At 32.6% G+C, this 19,890-nt stretch overlaps 1 protein-coding gene across 1 annotated transcript; it reads left to right on the forward strand.

Moving 5' to 3' along the window:
• Nucleotides 1-2,283: 2,283 nt before the first annotated feature.
• LOC121727264 (ras-related and estrogen-regulated growth inhibitor-like protein) lies at nt 2,284-19,639 on the forward strand. Its single transcript, XM_042114991.1, has 6 exons — nt 2,284-2,457; nt 14,396-14,452; nt 15,709-15,785; nt 16,448-16,629; nt 18,163-18,349; nt 18,989-19,639. Exons 1-6 carry the CDS (start codon nt 2,394-2,396, stop codon nt 19,055-19,057), a joined length of 636 nt encoding a protein of 211 aa, XP_041970925.1. The 5' UTR covers nt 2,284-2,393; the 3' UTR covers nt 19,058-19,639.
• The last annotated feature ends 251 nt before the right edge of the window (nt 19,640-19,890 follow it).

Raw genomic sequence — 19,890 nt, forward strand, 5'->3', positions numbered from 1 at the left:
TGAACGCTCATGTCAATTCCATATATTTTGATCGGCTATTTTATAAGGAAGCGATAAAGAAAAGGTCTTGGCTAAAGGTTCGGATGAGTTATTTATTCCAGATACCTTGGTAAGTATACAGTTTGTAACAAAAATAAGCGATACTACTTTAGGGTGTGTACGTGTTCCTTGTTGAGAGTTCATTGTGAAAGTAGCAGCGCTGAAAGACGATAATTTTTTTTCACTTTTGTATGGGCAAGTCACGAGTTTCACCATACAAAAGTAAAAAAAAATTTCGTCTTTCAGCGCTGCTACTTTCACAGTGAACTCTCTACAAGTCGAAACACGTAACACACTAAAGTATTATCGCTTATTTTTGTTACACCCAGTATAGCAATATAACAAATAAATAGAGCAATAATATAATCTCAGATCTGCTTAATTAAATTTAGGGATCACCTTAGTGACCAATACGTGACATGAGCAGTACGCGGCGTGGGGGCATCCGGTGGGTCCAAACCGCAGGGAAGACCTACAACACAGGTGTCGTCTGCCCGCCATTATACATAATTCTGCCTATATTACTGTAGTTATAGGCATGACTAGACATAAATGACTATAAAAACATCGCCTATAAACATTGGTTTGGCGAGATTATAATATTCTAATAGTTTTTTTAAGTTCCTTATAGAACTGAGTTCAATAGACAATATTATCCATACTTCCATACTAATATTATAAATGCGAAAGTGTGTCTGTCTGTCTGTCTGTTACCTCTTCACGCTCGAACCGCTGAACCGATTTTGCTGAAATTTGGCATTAGATACATTTGAGTCCCGAGAAAGGATATAGAGTTTTTATCCCGGAAAAATGTACGGTTCCCGCTCAAAAAACGAATTTTGGCGTAACGGAGTTGCGGGTGTCATCTAGTCTTAAATATAAGGTAAAATACCCAAATATTGTCATAATAGAGTTTATGCTATAGAAATTCCTATTGATATTAATATGTACTTTCAAACAAAAATTTAAGGTGCAAATTGGTTAGTTTGTCTATTAGATTACAATCACTTTTAAAACAGTTTCACTGCAGTAAATTAATAAGTTTCGAATGCAGTATTATTGTATGTTTTGTTTGTGCATGTGCTCTCTATTTACTCTACACTAGACATGTGCGTGCTTTTGCTAACATTATCATCGTTACAACAATAATTGTACTATCATCAGGATAATTGACTAGGTAAGGTCGTTTACGCTTTGACTGACTTTTAGGATTTTTACATAGAGTCGGTTAAGAGTGTGTAAGAATATATTTTGAATACTTAAAAAGAACGAAATTCTTCCATAATATAGGAACGGATCTATATTTTTTGAGATATTGTAAACATAAGGAAATTTGTGCCTAAATTCTGACGTTGGCAAAAAACTAGGAGGTATAAACCAAAATAACAAGAAGTAGATAATAAAAACATTTACGTGTCCCGTTATATCGGAGATTTGGTCACGTATTTTGTTTTTTTACATCCAATTAAATGCCACGCAAAAGGGTGGAGAGAGAATGTTAACAAGGTGCTTGTTAAAATTTTATATCGTTACATAAGCGCCCTAGTAACCCTGTATTCATTATATTCTTTGGCATGATAACGACTCCATTCAGATTTTCCTGCTTTTCAATGAACTATAATAATATTAATTATAGTTCACAGTACTAAATAGTTACTATGACACACACAATTTAAATGAGCATTGAGCACCTCGTTCTTATTAAACTCTATAGAAGGAGGTGTCAAGTTAATTTCAGCGACTGTACGTTAGTAAAATTTACTTAATTAGTTTTATCGAAATATAACAAATGAATATTCAAAGCAATAGGTAGGAAAACCACTATAATATAAAGCTTACTGAGAAACTGAAAATAAAAAGTAAAGAAATGCAGACAGTAAATAAGTAGGCAGTATGAACATTCGGGATTGTATTTTTGTTTTTGTAAAAAACGGAGAACCCAATAAAAATATTATGAAAGTATTAACGTACTTAGCTAAATATTTTAAGCGAGTATTTGAAAATGAAATCATAATATTATTAATATAAAAAGTTCAGAGTTAACCTGCGAAAGGATCTTTATAACAAGGACATAAGGATCACTCATAAAAACCGAACTGTAGACTATCGATACCAAATTCGATTGCACTTAGTCACTGTTTTCGCAAACGCTGGAGAATCCGATAAACCCTGAAAGTGACGTTTTCACGAGCGAATATATTTCGTAACGAAACCATATCGCATGCATTCGTGATCGTGCGTTGCCAATTTGCTGCAGTCGCTCTCTAGCAGGTGCCTCGCGCGCGCGTGCCGCCATCTTGGAACAGCTGATTTCGCGCCATTTGACATTTGAATTTCGAACTTTGTGTGTTGTGATGAAAATGACGGTAAATCGAATAAGAGTAGTCGTACTCGGCAGCGCCCGGTCCGGCAAATCAGGTAGGTAAACAGATGTTATGATATTATTGTGACATACCCATATTACAGATCATAATATTAAAAAAAAATTAAGTTGCACAAACTTTTGAACTCTTACTACCTACTTTACTTTTATTGTGAACTTAGGTAATAAAGTTTATACATTAATTTTATTTAACTTTTTTATCATAATATAAAAGTAATTGTACTAATTAAACTACAGACATCTATTATCTCAGAGCTGTTGAACATGCTGAGTCTACAAATATTTTGACCGACAGGGTAGTACCTATAGGCGTGGGAAAAGCAGACACTTTTCAATTTAATTTTAAAGGATGAAATGAACCAATTGAAATAGAACATAATGACACTATAATGATACCGCACTGTAATGGAAGAAATATTTGACCAACACCGCAAGGATCGCTTTGAACAAAGCTTGACCGAAATCAATTATCTTTAATGACTCATAAAGTAGCCTTTTACTTGTTTTAGTGATGAAAATTGCTTCGTATTCCTAATTAATGTTGTATTTTAATTTAACTTTTACGGCTATTGCACCGACAACTTCAAAGAGATTCTTAATTAAAATTGCTTAATGACTTTCAAAAATAGTCCCGTAGAACTTGGAGCATTCATCTCGGGATATTAAATATTTTTATTGATTTATTAATGTGGGAATTAAAGGCATTACACCTTTTTGAAAGCCGGCAACGCTCCTGCTTTTTGGGACTTGACATCAAAAGTAAATATACACTCTTTGCTCTATTATGGTCAGTTGACAGTTAAACAGCGAAGTTAACACCTAAACGGACGAAACAAGGCGACACTTAGGGCCTGTTTCACCACTTCCTGATAAGTGCCGGATAGGCTATCCACCACCTAACTTGACAGATAGAGTATGAAGAATCTGTTTAAAAAAAGTTGTAGATAGCCTATCCGGCACTTTATCAGAAAGTGGTGAAACAGGCCTTAAGTAATGTAATAAATCAATACAAAACTACAATATCAAATATCACATGACGACTCTTGATATTTATCTCATTTTGTTGTGAACTGACCCTGTTATTAGTAGTGATAATTTTGTTGATAAGATTAGCCCACTACAATAATAATAATTATTAGCTGATAATAACTGCAGCTAAATAATTAAGAAATCGACCAGCACTCGTATTTCACAAAATATATCACTTAACCTATGATGGCGTGGAAAAGGGCCTGTAGGTATTGTAAATGTAATAAAAGACGTCGTGTTTCGTATAAATAGTATAAAGTAGACCCACTTTATACTATTTATAATACGAAATTTGCACAAAATCGGTCCAGTAGTCTTAGAGCATAATAAATTGAAAATAAATCTTTACTTTTTATATTTTTTATAGATTTAAGGTCGTGATCTTAATGTTAATCCTAAATACGAGTGCTCATGGATAGCGACTATATCCTATCACCTATGCTTGTACAATTTATATTACGTCTTTTACTGTTTACAATATTTTGATATACATTATAATCTTTATCTGTAACACCTGCATGCTTATTACATGTATTACATATGTAAACAAAGCGTTAATTTTCTAGAATTTCGAAACTAGATTGCTTAATGCCCGCCATTGTCTGAAAGGTAAAGTACCTTATCACCGATAACGTCGAGTCAACAGGCTAGTCACAATAGAACGGTAAACATGATAAATTTCCCCCACATGTGCATTTGTTTTAGCACATGCTGTTTCATCATCATCACCATCATCATTATCGTCATTTTTGTCACTATTGTCACCATTTTCATCTTTGACCTACTCAAGGAACTTAAAATGATATTTAGATAATCCGCACTGAATTGTCGTTAGATATTGACGAAACGAACGGATATAATCCTTAAAGACGTAATTTCTTTTCGTATCAGCTTGTAATTTTTCATTTGGGTAAACAATACAATATTTAAGGATATTAGTATCAAATTATTAAGTTATATTTATTAAATTTTCTTTAAGTACTTGTTAAATATATAACGTACAAATCCATTTTAATACACATAAAATTATTCGTTTAATTTACATAATCTGCGTTAAGACCTTAATTTAGGTTATCTATTGGGTAACCAGTTCAATGCGACACTTCTACCGATTAAGGGCTATACAATAATATATCGCATAACAGCAGAGTTGGTAAACAAATGGCACACCTACTCTTATGAAATACTTTGCTAATACGAAATAGCAAGGGAAATTCTCTTAGAAATTTGATAGTTCTTACAATAAGCGTGTTATCAATAATATTATTCATGCGAAAGTATCTCTGTTTGTCATCTTTTTCATAATGAACCTGCTGATCCAATTGAGATCGATTTTGGTAAATGCAGAGGTGACTAGCTGGACTTACTTCTAAAATCTGTGAGCTGGACAGACCTTAGTGTTTATACTTTTTTTTACTGTTTTTAAATGTTTACTTTTCTATGTCATATTTTTTCCTATTGACAATTTATATTTTTTGATGAATATTTTTTAGTCTATCTCAGAACATTATAGTTGTCGCTTCACATGTAATGGTGTATCATTTACTTAGTACCTACAGTAATTATCCTCGTCTTCGTATATTATACAGTCCACATCTCTCCCGTTGTTATCAGTAGCTGATCTTTTGAGTCCTGGAATGGGACCCAGGATTAAAATATTTACGGCTTTTTACAATAAGTGAATCGATTTATATCAAAGTAATATAAATTATACACAGTGTATAATTTACCATTATGCTTAGGCCCACTTAAATAGAAGGAAAAAAAAGTTCTCATTGTTTTTTAAAATGTAGCTATAATGCTAATTGCATTTATACAATTTATAAAATCCAAGAAAAGTACTACATTATTCAATCCAATATTTACTTTAAGTCAAGCGAAGTGGGCCTTTGGGAAATAGCAACACGACCAATTTAGGAAGTATGTCAAATTGCTAAACACTCGTCTTTAACTGTGCACAAATCAATGATTGTTCGAGTTTAGGTGCTGCAACGCAGATGGCCGGTTTGCGATTAAACTTTATCAATCACCTGCAAAGGTTAAAGCTGAGCTGATTTTGTAAAGGTGATTGTGTGTTTGTTTGTTAAAGCAACAATCAATTGTTAACATGTTGTATAAGGAGTTATTATTATTTTACTTTATACAAAAGTTCAAAATCTATTTGGTTTACAATAAATAGTTTTATTACAATCAATAATAATCAAGAATTTTATAATGTTTACTTTTTTTACATCCAATTTAAAGTTTCCTGCAGTAAACTCCAAATTATACGTCATTATTTTACTGAATGTGCTTTTTTGGACATCTGGAGCATTTATTTGTTTATGGCAACAATAAAATATTCATAACATCTGGCTTACTCAAAAAGGTTTGCCAGATCTGCTACAAACCAATAAAAAGTTAACGCAATAAGGTAAAAGTATTTTATATAATATTATTATTATTATTATGTGGACGACACACTTTTGTACAGGTTGATATGTTGATAACCCCCGAATTGCTATTTACGTTGGATTGACACGTGTAAACTCGGTAAGGAAAGACGTCAATCATGAACATGTAAGCCAAGAAAGATTGGCAAAAGACTTACACTTAAAAAAGTCAACTACGCCGGTAACTGTTAAAAATAGCGACAGAAATGGTACACCTACCAAAACCGTAGTCCAGTATTTTTTCGAGAAATGCAAAAAACCTTCTGATCGTAGATAATGTAAATAAGCTTTGTGGCCAGTTTTCTGAGAATTAAGATTGAATAGATCGAAAATCAAAAAAAGATAAACGTCAGTCCCACATTTTTGAACCTAAATCCATATTAACGTCATAATTATAACCTCACAAGTTCTACATTTAAACCAGACCGAGACACCTAAATTAAGAGTTAAAATTTGCAGAGCAAAATAAAAGAAAGCGCCGAGCCGACTGTGGGTTTCGGGTCGAAAATAAACCTCTTTTTAATTGTGGACCAAAATAAAACCTGAATTGAGGCGCTAAGAAAAGAGAAAAAATATTTTTGGCTCCAACGAAGCTTATACTAATTGGAGTATAGCGCAAATCAGATTTTGCTTATGAGAAATTTGAGAACACTGCGGTGTTTTGAAGTAGCGTCATTGGTTTCGATAATTATTATATTAGATAAGTACCTATTTAATATTTTTAACGCATCGAATGGGCTTTAGAAAATTCTGAATTTATTTTGAAAAAAGTTAACAGAGATAATATTGACTATTTACCACGGAGAAGAACGTTTTATACGTACAGTATATTAATCTACAGTTTAAAGTTTAAACACTTCGCAAATCCGTAAATCTGTGGAAAACTTGTAAAGTGACTTCATTCCTAATGTACATTTCCTAATACTAGGTACTAATACAAAATTTCTCATACTAATACTTTTATAATCAGGGTGAGCGAAGCGAGTCCTACTATATCCCACAACCTGAGCACTTTTGTGGTACACTTAAAGGAAAAACTATCACGCCTATTGATTTGTGCTTTAACATAGTAATTTTTATTTATATGTAGATATGTTATCATCAGTCAAGGTTTGGTTACTATTAAAATATATAAAAAAACTGCCTTAAAGATTATTACCACGCGGAAAAACGACGCGAGCCCTCACAAAGCTCGGCTTTCAGCAAGTTATTATTCATCACGAGCAAATTAATCTTGGCATACCCTATATATATAATAAGAATATAGTTGCGGTAAACGCACGTCTCTATCACCTCTATATTTGTCACTAGTTTTTTCACCCAGGAATGCGGGATCGTTAGTCATACTCTATCTTTGGTACGTCGATAGGGGGCGTTGTTTACCGCTGAACATAGAACGCCGACTCAGATTGTATCAAGTGTGAGTTTTGGCAAACATTTATTAAGGAAATGCGACGAGTACGCAATTCGTCACAACGTCTTAGTCAACTAAGAATATGAAACAAATAGAAAATGTAGTCATTAAAACATTTAATAAACTTTATAATATGGAAGAGATAAAACGTTTATAGCAATAAAAACTGCACTTAGTAATAAGCTGAAAGGTTATACAACGCATGTCTAGACTAGATAATTCATCTAAGCTAATAAGGAACACCCAACTTGAAACTAACCAAAAAAGTCCAACAAAGTAGAGCACATGAGTTTTATGGCTTAACGACCCAAAATGGGGCTTTTATCGTATTAATCATGAGTCATGACATAATGATAGTAATACGCATGCGGGAGATTACGCATTATAACTCGTTGAAGATTGCCTCAATCTTTCTAAGGGATAAACAGAAAGTTTTGGGACCGTAAGGCCACAATAACAAGTCGTTAATCATGTCTAGGAAGCCTAAAATTGTTATGTTGGATGATTTATGTAGCTTGGAAATCTCATTACCAGTGAAGTCACTTTTCTTTTGGGCCCTATTAATGTAGTTAAATTGATTCTCAGGTGTTTAGGAACATTAACACAATTTTAATGAGAATCCAATAAATTACAAGTAAATTTCAATCCATACTAATATTATAAGTGTGGATTGTGTGTAAGTGTGTCTGTCTGTCTCTCTGTTACCTCTTCAACCGATTTTGCTGAAATTTGGCATGGAGATTGGAGATACTTTGATTCCCGGGAAAGGACTTAGGATAGTTCCAGCGCGATAAACGAGTTTTGGCGCAACGGAGTTGCGGGCGTTATCTAGTAATTAATAAACTTGATATGTTAAAAATATTAATAATGATAAAAGGAAAATATTATAGGTAATTCACACTAGAATTATGCAATCCATAAGCGAGTAAAACTATTTTACTTATAAGAGAAGACGAGTGGTCGAAAGTTTGTTTAGAAAGATTGGATTCGGCAAATATGGTGATGTTAGGTAAAAGTTTTTAAAAAGTAGAAAATAGATGTATGAAGTGGCAACAGTCATAAAAGGAGCGTTCAAAACTTTCGTATAATATATTGTGTCATTTTCATCACAAACATCATTAACATCGTTATTGAAATCAACAATAAAAATATTTCTATAATCGCATAAATTCAAAACATAATACAATTAAAACAAATACGGTACTTAGTACTTGTTTGCAATTATAATTTTTATATTATAACATTATTTTATAACATTACTTATTTATTTCATCAAAAAAATTTTCTCTATCTTCTATCATTTCGCCACAGTATTCGCCAAAACAGTATGTGTCTTAAATATTTTAAATAATAGTGAAACTGGCATCGAAATTTGGTTAGCTATTGTTATGCAATTGGCAAACAATACTCACGACTCCATTGTTTTACTATGATTATCTAACGCTAAGTGAATATCCTTGTCTCTATACAAGTTCATGACTAAGAAGTGCAAATACCTCTCAAAAAGTTGTTACTCGAGGTCAGGCGAACTAGGGTTACCAGTTATTTAAATAAAGATGAACAGTGCAAAATCAAGAAGGTCTTATAGTTTCAAATACTTTAGCAACAAAAATAGCACAGTAAACCATGCCGTAAAATTGTGATAAAAATTGTCAATCAAACAATGAACTATGGATATTCTTTGTAAGCTGTCTCAGAAAAAACTCATCCCCATTAGTCTCCTCTAAGTGAGTTTATCACAAAAAATTTTTTGGACCAGTAGATGTAATCATTTCGCGAAAAAGATTTCTATCAGCAAATAAATCAAAAGGAAAACAAAGTGTTAAATCGATAAGTATCCACTTTGTAAATACAAATGTGTGAAAATGATAGCAATTCGTGTTTTCGTGTCGTGTCACACTGACCGTATTAGGTACAGGCTAAGTAAACAAAATTCGCAAATTCTAAAAATTTATTGCAAGCAAACGGGGGCATCGACACTGATAACGATTGTAGGTTGATGTATCGTGCAATCAATATCTGTTTTCAGCATGTTTGCTTTAACGTCTGCAAAGAGAAATGAAATAAAAAAGGCGTGTGAAATAAACCTGACCTGGCAGAATGCTGGAAAAATAATGGAAGTACATTAAAGCCATTTTTACAGCATGCATCAAAACAAATATCCATCTTATACAAAATTAACGGCGGAGAAGAAACAACAAACGCTACCGAAATAAAAGAAATATTACAAGACTAAAAAATAATATTTTATACGGACCCTAATGAATTCCAATCTGTATCTATAAATAATTTCTTTCTAGAAAGGTACTTGACGTCAGTCTACTCTTCCTCTCCTACGTAATTATAAGTAGCAATACGTAATCGGTATCTGGTAGCGGATCGCGATAAGACTACATTACCTATTGTTATGTAGCTTATTGCTGTGTAATAGAAAGTAAAAACAGTAAGCGAAAGCATCGGTGAAATTGATTTATCGCACTGGCATTTGGGTGTCGATTACAGAAACACTTAATGCATTAACATAATAATTATGTCGTGATTAGATGCCGTCAGGTGTTACGCAATGTTTGGATAGCGGTTATTTATTAGTCTTGCCCTCGTGCTTATTATTTCGCTACCAGTGAATTCATTTATATTGCTAAGTATCATACATTTAGTTCACGTTATGTTTTTCTATTAAAATATTACTTCTATTTTTTGCTCTATACGTGCTCATGCTAAAACATGATTTACAGAAATATCTATTAAAGACGAGAGAGAAACCTGGAGAGTGTGCGAAAGATCTATTCGATAACTTTACACCTGTCGTGCAATTTTAACTAAAAATAGAACCATAATATAACGTGTTAATTTGCATGCAATGAGAAATTTCTGAACACTAATATTTCCACGAGAGCAAGTCACTCGCGCCAAGAAACTGTAATTGCTGAAGTGTGACTCATTTAGCAAAGCGTTAAAATCTCAACAGCTCTGGAAAAATAACAACTAATAAACCCTTTTAGAGATCAAGTACATACAAAAAATAAATGATAATGAATAAAAAACTAATGATCTTTGTCTAATTGAGAACTAGTTATTTGACCGAGCTTCGCTCGAATAAAACGCGAATAAAATGACATTTTCTAAGAATGATTCCTAGCTAGATCGATTTATCACCCCCGAAACTCCCTATATACTAAATTAAATGAAAATCGTTGAAGCCGATTCCGAGATTCCAATTATATATATATATATATATATATATATATATATATATATATATATATATATATATATATATATATATATATACATATATATATATATATATATATATATATATATATATATATATATATATATATATATATATATATATATATATATATATATATATATATATATATATGTTAATTTTTTTTGTAGTGTTTTTTCTGATTTCCGTCAACATTTTAGATCGTTCTTGTTATCGAAGACGTTATATTATATAGTTTATTATTTATTTTACGATGAAAATAATTTTATAACGGAATAAATTTTTGATTTAGAAATTCTAATATTATGACAATAGAAACCACTGAATATGAGACATTAAAAATAAGAAAGTTTGGCCATGACTTATTGAGTAATTTAATACTTGTATTCATTATGTCGAATTAAAATTTTACTATTCTTCCAGTTAGGTTGTTTAAATTTACATAACATCATATTTTTAACATTTTCATAATATCTCAAAAAGATTGAAAATGAGCGGCTTATCTTTAAAGATTATGGTCTCGTTAAGGGCCTGTATTCCCAGAAACGGACGATTTTCAAGATTTAAAAGTGACAGTAGATACAAAAATATAGTAATTTAAATTCTGAAAAAAATATATGTGTTAGTTAAGGATCTAACACAGTGGAATTTACGATTTTAAAAAAACGACGATCAAAAAACTATAAAATAGCAGGCGCAAAGTGTGTGACTGAAAGCGTGCCAGCCAAACCTTTGCGCCTGCTATTTTATAGTTTTTTGATCGTCGTTTTTTTATACATCAATTAAATTGAGTCAAAAAAACGAATCGCCCTAGATATATTCTTTGTCTTTAATTAAGTGTAAAAAATATCTGAAAATTCCAAATAATTTGGACATAGTATGGAAATTTCGTTAAAAGAAGAGGTAACTTTGGGATTTTTTTCTATCGAGTGAAGTTCATGATATTGTGTAATGGAATATAAATTCCACTGTGTTAGATCCTTAACTAACACATATATTTTTTTCAGAATTTAAATTACTATATTTTTGTGCCTACTGTCACTTTTAAATCTTGAAAATTGTCCGTTTCTGGGAATACAGGGCCTTAAGTCAAAAATAACCCATTTTGGACTCCTTTCTGTGGTAGAATAAAAAAAAATGTCCTCACATAAATTCTAATTTGTTGAAACATAATAGTTATATTATGCTTCAACAAATTAGAATATACGTAAAAAATAATTCAATGCATTGAAAAATAGCGACATACAATAAAGGCAATCTTAATGTATTTTATTGACATTAAAACAAGATTTATGATAATTGTCATCTAATTTGTAAAGCAAATTCGTTGAAAATATCACACGCAGTATGCCACCATCAGTGAAAGTGTTATAATTGTTCAAACTTGATGTTTTGAATCAATCGATAACATATTATTACACCGCTAATGATGTTATTCAAATTAAAGGAGTGTTAAATTATCTTAAGTATCGGGTAACTGGAGCAGGATTTTGGTGGGTTCTTGTTTTTGGTTTCGCAATATCTGGTTTGGTAGCTTGGACGATAAAAAGCTTTATTGTTTCAAGATGTTAATATTTGTAAATATTTAAATAAGTATATATTAAAAATACACTAGAAATAACCCTAAAGTTCTTTAAGCACAATTGTTCAAAACATCATTACAATGTTATCTACCTTATCAATATTTGCATTTAATAACTTCAAGATTCGGTATCTAATATAAATATGAAAATTCAGAACATAGACACTATAATATGGATCCTGAGATAATATTGTTTCGCCATTAAAATCGCGTAAACCAGAAATCAAAATAACAAATTATATTCTCTACTTTACAAGACATTAATAATATAAATTGGACCCATTTCAACTGCTCCGTCAAAGATCTCAAATCATAAAGACGTTTGCTTATGACCAATAAAACCAGTACACAGAATACAGATAGACAGAAGTTCATCAATATAGCCGTGACTTTGTGTATTTTCTCGGAGATGGACTATTTTCAAATTCAGCTTTCATAGTGTTCCTGAAAATCATGTTCAATGCCCGGCTATAATGTCCACGCGTCGTTCAGGTTTGAAATATACGATTTTCTTCTACCTCTTGTAATTCTGTGGAAGTGGTAGGACCGGTCTATTTCACAATGGCGCTACAGCCTAATGAGATTATATATTACGATTAACATTTAGATACCAGATAAATTGCCAAAGATTTGTGTAAGGTGGTAAAGATTTATGGTCGTGTATGAACGGATCGTTCGCTTGTGACTTCGCCTATCGATAGTATATCCCTATCTTATACTCCAAATCTAAATGCTTCCTGGTTCTTTAATTAAGATAAAAAAAGAGGCGAACGATGAAATGAAGGTACCCAAATATACAGTGAAAATCGTTATTCAAATAATGCATTGGCTAATAAAAAAAAGTCTTCTAATCAATAATACTATAAAATATATAGGTAAACTCCTGTCAAAAACTCCTTAAATCGTAATATATTCTCGCTTTAGATTTTTCTTTTTTGGATATGATTATTATAGATACTCTTAATGAATGTGTACAATGTAGGTATGTACATTATATTTTGAGCAATTTTGTCATGCCTCTAATTTCTCATGTCTAGAATATTTTCCCTACAACGTATCTGGATTTTTTGTTGTGTATAATTGAATCCTTAGTTATAGCAATTCTTAATAGGTTTAAGCTAATCTCCTGTAACGGAACGAGGGCAGTAAGCGCATTAGTGAAAAGATTAGGTGCTGAATTATTCTGCCTTCCATTAATTGCTTCGACTGATACTCATTGTGGGAACAAACATGATGTAATTATTTATTGGTTTACGCATTATTTTAATTCCAAGGCGATTTATTTTTGGTTTAACTTTAGGATTCATGATTTTTAATATTATTGATATATACAATGATTTCATATCATATTATTCAGCCATTAAATATGCTTCATTCTTTCTTCTTCGATTTTTGTGATGTAGTGTTAACTTCCAAACGGTGTAGCGTGAGCAGTAGTATTTTTCTGTGATAATGATCTCTCTATTTTGATAAACACTTTAACAACCTGTCGAAGATACACGTGTACAATAAACACTATCGTAAATTTAACTACAGTTATACAACACGGAGGAAACGAGAAAAATACTACCATGTATCTCGGGCATATAAATTCAATAAAGATTTTTTAACATTTTAAAGTGCCGACACACTTTTTTAAGCAGTTTAATAAATATTACTGTTGATCTCATAAACCATTCTCATTTATCTAATTCGGTTACAATGCCAATCGCTATAAAATTGCCAACGTTAGTACTCAGTTGGTACAAAAACTGCAAAAGTTTTTAAGTATTTACTAAATAAATAAACATAATATTACTCTAGGAAACGAAACAGAGATTACAAATATTGCAAAATTATGATAAAATCAGTTATTTTATTGTCAGGGATTTACCACGTGTGACGAGGAATCTCTGGCAACGTTTCAAACTATCAAGGGATTACCTTCTAGGTATACAAACAAAGTGTAATCGCATATGAATCTAGGAAGATACACACGAACTACGTGGTACTTACATAAAAATACGTTAATCCCAAAAAGAGTGGCAAATCCTCAGCCTCTTTATTAATAGCAGAAGGAGGACGTACTAAATCATAAATCGAATTGTATTAATCAATAATTCATTAGGTTTCGCGTTAATTAAGGTCTGTAGTTTATATTCAGGGTTACTTTTAGCACTTACTAGACGACTAATTGGTGCTTTCTCTTACAAATGCAGATAAAATGTAAACACGGTATAATCAACATATTTGATTATTGCATGTTCGAGTAATTGAAACTAATTCCTAGTTTTTGTTTCAGCCGTGGTGGTGCGTTACTTAACGAAGAGGTACATAGGTGAATACAGTTCTACTGGAGGTCAGTAATCAGTTGCTTTATTTCTAGTATTATTTTCATTATGTAATTTATTATACATAATAAAAATTATATTAAACGGCTTTCAAACTATAAAAACAACTATTTGTAGCCATTTTTTGCTATCGTAGTAATTTTGGTATTCGTCGTCGCAAAACGTCGATGCTGTTTTAAATTTAATAATTTTACTAAATTGTAATCTATCAAAACAAAACATCAATTTCTAGACAAGAATTGAAACGTATTTAAATAGAAATCTATTCTTAACGGCTATATTTCTGGAAATATACGCTTCTGTCTACGACGCATGTAAAAATATGTTTCGTAATATTATGCTTTATGTCTACACTGATTTGTTGTCGATAGTCCTAAATATTATATTAAAAGTCTTGTTTCTACAGACAGAGATATTTTGAATAATTGATAAAAACTGTAGTATTAAGGTTGTCATTGAATTTTAGGAATTACCTATTAGGAGAATCTTGGCAAAGCAATTTGACAATAATGTTACAGTCAAAATAAATCACAATAAATGATTCATCAAATCATCAAGCTTAGTTTGGCATATCCATTCGTTAAACCAAGGTGAAGACATTAGCTCTAGTCTAGGTTTTATCACTGTCCCTTATCAATTGCCAAGCGGTGAGTGCCAATGTTTTATTTGCAAATTGGCAAGTGGTCTCATGTTGCCAAGGCCAACCGGCGCCTGGCACGGCCATTGACATCTTTAAATTGGTAAAACATACGAATTCTGATCGTTACATCATATTGTCTTTTCGCAACGCCTCTCATAATATTGTATCAAGGACGCTTGCGAAAAACTAATCTGTAACAGTCGCCGAAAATTGTATAACTTTTGTAACGTCGGTATGCAAATAGAGATTTCTAAACCATAGATTTGTGACATCCTAATGGATCGCATATTATTTTTTACAAAGATATTGCCGTCAATGACTCATTCATTTCTAAATAAAACAATAGTGGTTTAACCTACTAACTAAAGTAGGTTAAACCAGCATTCATTCACAAATTTAAGAGCGCGGCTCCTGTTGATTGAGTAATAGCTATTTGACACAAGTATCATTTTTGTGTTTGGTCAAAATGTCGTTAACCTCTCTGTTTGTCTTTAGAAAATCATTTATATTTTGTCCTTCATTCATCCTTTTTTTTCAATTTTATTATTTCTTGTCTGACGTTTACTTCTATAGAAGACACAGTTTTGCCCATAATATGCATTATAATTTTTTTCCTTGTTTCAGATTTTCTTTACCAGCATCGAGCAACTTTTGACGGAGCATCGTCTGAGGTGGAAGTTTTAGACACGTGTGGATGTGCGGTAAATATTTTTATATTATTTTTAGTGGCATTCATATGACCAGAACATTAATTCATATTATAAATACTAAAGACCAAGGGGATTTCTATCACAATTTACGACGCAAAAGTGAAATGTTGCATTCCTCTTTCAACTTTTTGCCCGATGTATTTGTGTATCTTTTTTGCATCAGAAACTTTGGCAAGTCCATTGAATTTTTCCAGTCTTTTAATAGATTTTTGGCACTTACAATCTTTCTTTTTAAGACATTCTTTATTTTTTTGTCTTTCATTAAACCTTAGACAATTTGGTGCCAGAGACAAAATAAGATCTAGATTTTTTTACCGTGTTTGGTATATCAGAAGCAACGCGTAGTAATTCCAACCTATTAGCTTTGTCCACGCTGTGCCTTTTTCTGTTCGTCAAAAGCATGCGTTATAGCGCAGTCCAGTAGCTATGTCCACACTGTGCATTTTTCTGTTCGTCAAGGGCATGCGTTATAGCGCAGTCAACAGCGAACTTGAGGCATGCACGCGACGCATGCCCTCTGACCGTATCCAAAACTTCAAGAATAACAATATTCGCGTTGCGTACCTTGACGCATTCAAATATGAAAGTTTATGACGAAAATTGAAGATGAAAGTGCACAGTGTGGACATAGCTAATAGACCTTCTTGTTATAGAAACGTGGTTGTCTAGCCGAGCACCTTCGTTGGGGAGACGCGTTCGCGGTGGTGTACTCTGTGTGTGATCGCCGCTCCTTCATGGCTGCTGCGGAGTTACTGGCTCTGCTGGAGAGGACCAGGCTACCGGGCTGCTCTGCTGTTACGTTGCTTGGAAACAAACGGGACCTGGAGCATGCGAGGTAAGTAAAAAATATTCCACCACCAAAAACTAGTGCTTCTATAATTATATTTTTCTTTGGTGCCGTTAAGGAATATCCATAACCAGAAATACAACTGAAAGATACTGTAAGGTCATTAGCAATTATTATAATTACCGAAGAAGGTTGTAGGCATATTATTATGAAAGTTAAAAATATCAACTAAGTCTACTTATGCTATTGTAACCTTACTCCAAATGTCCTCAGTGTAAGGCTTCTATAAGAATAGCAGCAGGAAATCTAAGCTTGAATTAACAAATTAGAATGATTTAGAATTCTAATATCCATTTCCGGCACGTGGAAAGTTTTCGAGTATAATTTCTTGACCTGAACCAATATGTTTGCGAATCCGACGTTGAGATATTCGCGGTGGGATCAGATAAACTGATACCGGCATCGTGATAGATCTTATCTCTGCACCGCTTCCATGAAATATGTGAGGCGATTACATCGAAAAGTGAAACTTTTTCTAGGTCTAGATCTTGCATACTCTCACTATTATGAAAATTGTTATGTTAATGTTTAAATGTTATTAACTTCAAAAATTCCGAATAAAATTATTCGTATTAATATAATTTGGTTAACTACATTAATAAACCAAAAATCTTCATGGCTAGTATAAACAATAAACAGTGGGACAAATAAATAAAGCAGTGCCAAGATTATCTAGGTTTGTAATATAGAGATGTCAAGACAAAGATGATAAGACATAACGAGTGTGGTAATATCAGTGTCAATGACATTTATCTCTGAACTAGCTTTGGTGAGCAGCTCTGTTTGCGTTTCGGATTTACTTGGACCTTTAGACAAAACAGTGACTTTAGTGATTTTTTTGGACATTCACAGTGTCTGTTCATTCATCAATCTGTCTAGTTGGAGCCCCTAAGATCTTTATACAAGTTGTAACAAAAATAAGTGATAATACTTTAGGGTGTGTACGTGTTCCTTGTAGAGAATTCACTGTGAAAGTAGCAGCGCTGAAAGACTAAAATTTTTTTTCACTTTTGTATGGGGGAAACTCATGACGCTTGTCCATACAAAAGTGAAAAAAAATTTTCATCTTTCAGCGCTGCTACTTTCACAGTGAACTCTCTACAAGGAACACGTACACACCCTATAGTATTATCACTTATTTTTGTTACACACTGTAGAAGTTCTCATCCGAGTCGAGAAAGATTTTCCACAAATAAGCCTTGTTTTCCAATGCCGCATGATGCTCTACGGCAACGCTTCGCACAATCAATCATTAGCACAGTTCTGCATTGTGTGCCACTGATGTTCGGTTTCTGGGGGTTTTTTGGCAAGAGTTTATCTTTTCACTAGTGTTGGTTGTTTTTTGACGCTAACAAATGAATAGCAATAGTGAAAATATAATCTACTCTCCAAAAAAACTGAAAAACATAAATTACATTATGCTGTGCAATTGGAAAACAGAAAAACATGAACGATAGTAATACTATCGATAGAAAACACATACAGAATGGATGGATGGACCAACAATGCATTTGTTTACAGAGTCGTGAAAACCGAGGAAGGTCAGGAGCTGTCTCTCCGCTTCGGGTGCCAGTTCTACGAGGTGTCGGCGGCGGAGTCGTGCGCCGGCGCCGCGCTCGCCTTCCACGCGCTGCTGCGGGAGGCGCGCTCCACCGCCATGTTGCTGCCGACACCGAGACGCAAGTTGGCAGCGTATTCCGTATCTAAGGTATTTAGATATACCATTATTTGCAGACTGCCATCTCTAAAGTATAGAGTAAACTTTAAAGTATTGTGAAGTTCTTTGTGGACTTTCTCATTTCTTGACATTCCAAAGTTTATGGGATTTAAAATTATGTCTCCATACTAATAAAGGTAATTGACTCACTAACTTTACAAAAGAATCTTTCGTCCTACAAGAAAATAATTAATGCGTTGACTGTGTTTAAAATCAGAATAAACTTTAAACAGGAAATTCGTTAAGCCCTAGTTTCTTATTGCCATTAAAATTAACTAGAAGCTACAATAAAGATCATCTAAGTCAAGGTGGGCTAAAGGTTGATCGCGATCGACTTCTACACAGACTGATAAATCACTAGATATTTTTCGTGATAAGCCTTTTAATAAACCGTTAAAGGCATTCTTAAGCTTCGGCGAAAAAAAAGACCGATTTGCTCGGTGCTGCAAAATTTGAGTTATCTATTTTATGAAAATTTGTAAGAATCTTCCAGTGATTTAATTGCTACATTATTTGCATTGCCATTCCTGACACTTATTACAAATTTGAATCGAGGGTTGTTTGTAAACTTAATTTAAGGTTATTGGTAGATTCTCTTGTGTGGTGTCTGAAATTATATTTATTTTCCAGGTAATCGGTACGATTCTCGGTCTGAGCAACAAAACTGTCCGGAAGAAACGGCCATCGCTGAGCATATGATCTGCTTCGGATACCTTCTGGCTTTTACTCTTTGGAGTTTGTTACCGCGAACGCGGGTTGGAGGCTTGTAGGCCTGTGTTGGAGGCTTGTGGGCCTGTATTGGAGGCCTGTAGGCCTGAGATGGAGGATTTGGAAAGTATTCTTGTTACGGATCCCAGAGATCCTTTGTCGATAAAGCGCGGCTCTTATTTATAGATAATTTACAGTATTTTTGATCCAGAAAATGTGCCTTGTATATTTGTGATCTTGAAAGTGAGCTTATTGTACTTACTACTTTTAAATAAATGCCTTAATATGTATTAATAATTTTAAAATATTAATAAGATGATTTGGGAGCAAGAACCTCATTGGATGATTGTAGATTTTTAAACAGAAATCTTGATGGTAGTATAAGTAAAAGCGACAGAATATAACTTTGTAAGCTTTACAAACGTTACAAAAGGGTGAGTTTAATACTTGGAAAACGAAACGTTACTATGAACAAAATAAAAGATGAAAAAAAAAAGAAATATGTAAAATGAAAATATTAAAAAACCGTTGCTGCTTGTTAATGACTAGACGTTTGACATAAATATAATAATAATTTATCTTGTAATAAATACGTTTCTATGTTTCTTTAATAAATACATTTGATGATAACATTTCTTGGATATAAAATATATTATTATTGCAATAAAACTGATCAATTGGAATTTGGAACATTGTTGAAGTATTAATAGTAATTGTTTTTGAAGAAATAGATAAATAAATATAATATAATATCCTTTTGGTGTAATTTATTTTCAATAATATTATGTAGTTTCATTAAGCTAACTAATTAAATCTTTGTATAG

Source organism: Aricia agestis, chromosome 5 (assembly GCF_905147365.1).
Source record: "Aricia agestis chromosome 5, ilAriAges1.1, whole genome shotgun sequence".
NCBI classification, from domain to species: Eukaryota; Metazoa; Arthropoda; class Insecta; order Lepidoptera; family Lycaenidae; genus Aricia; species Aricia agestis.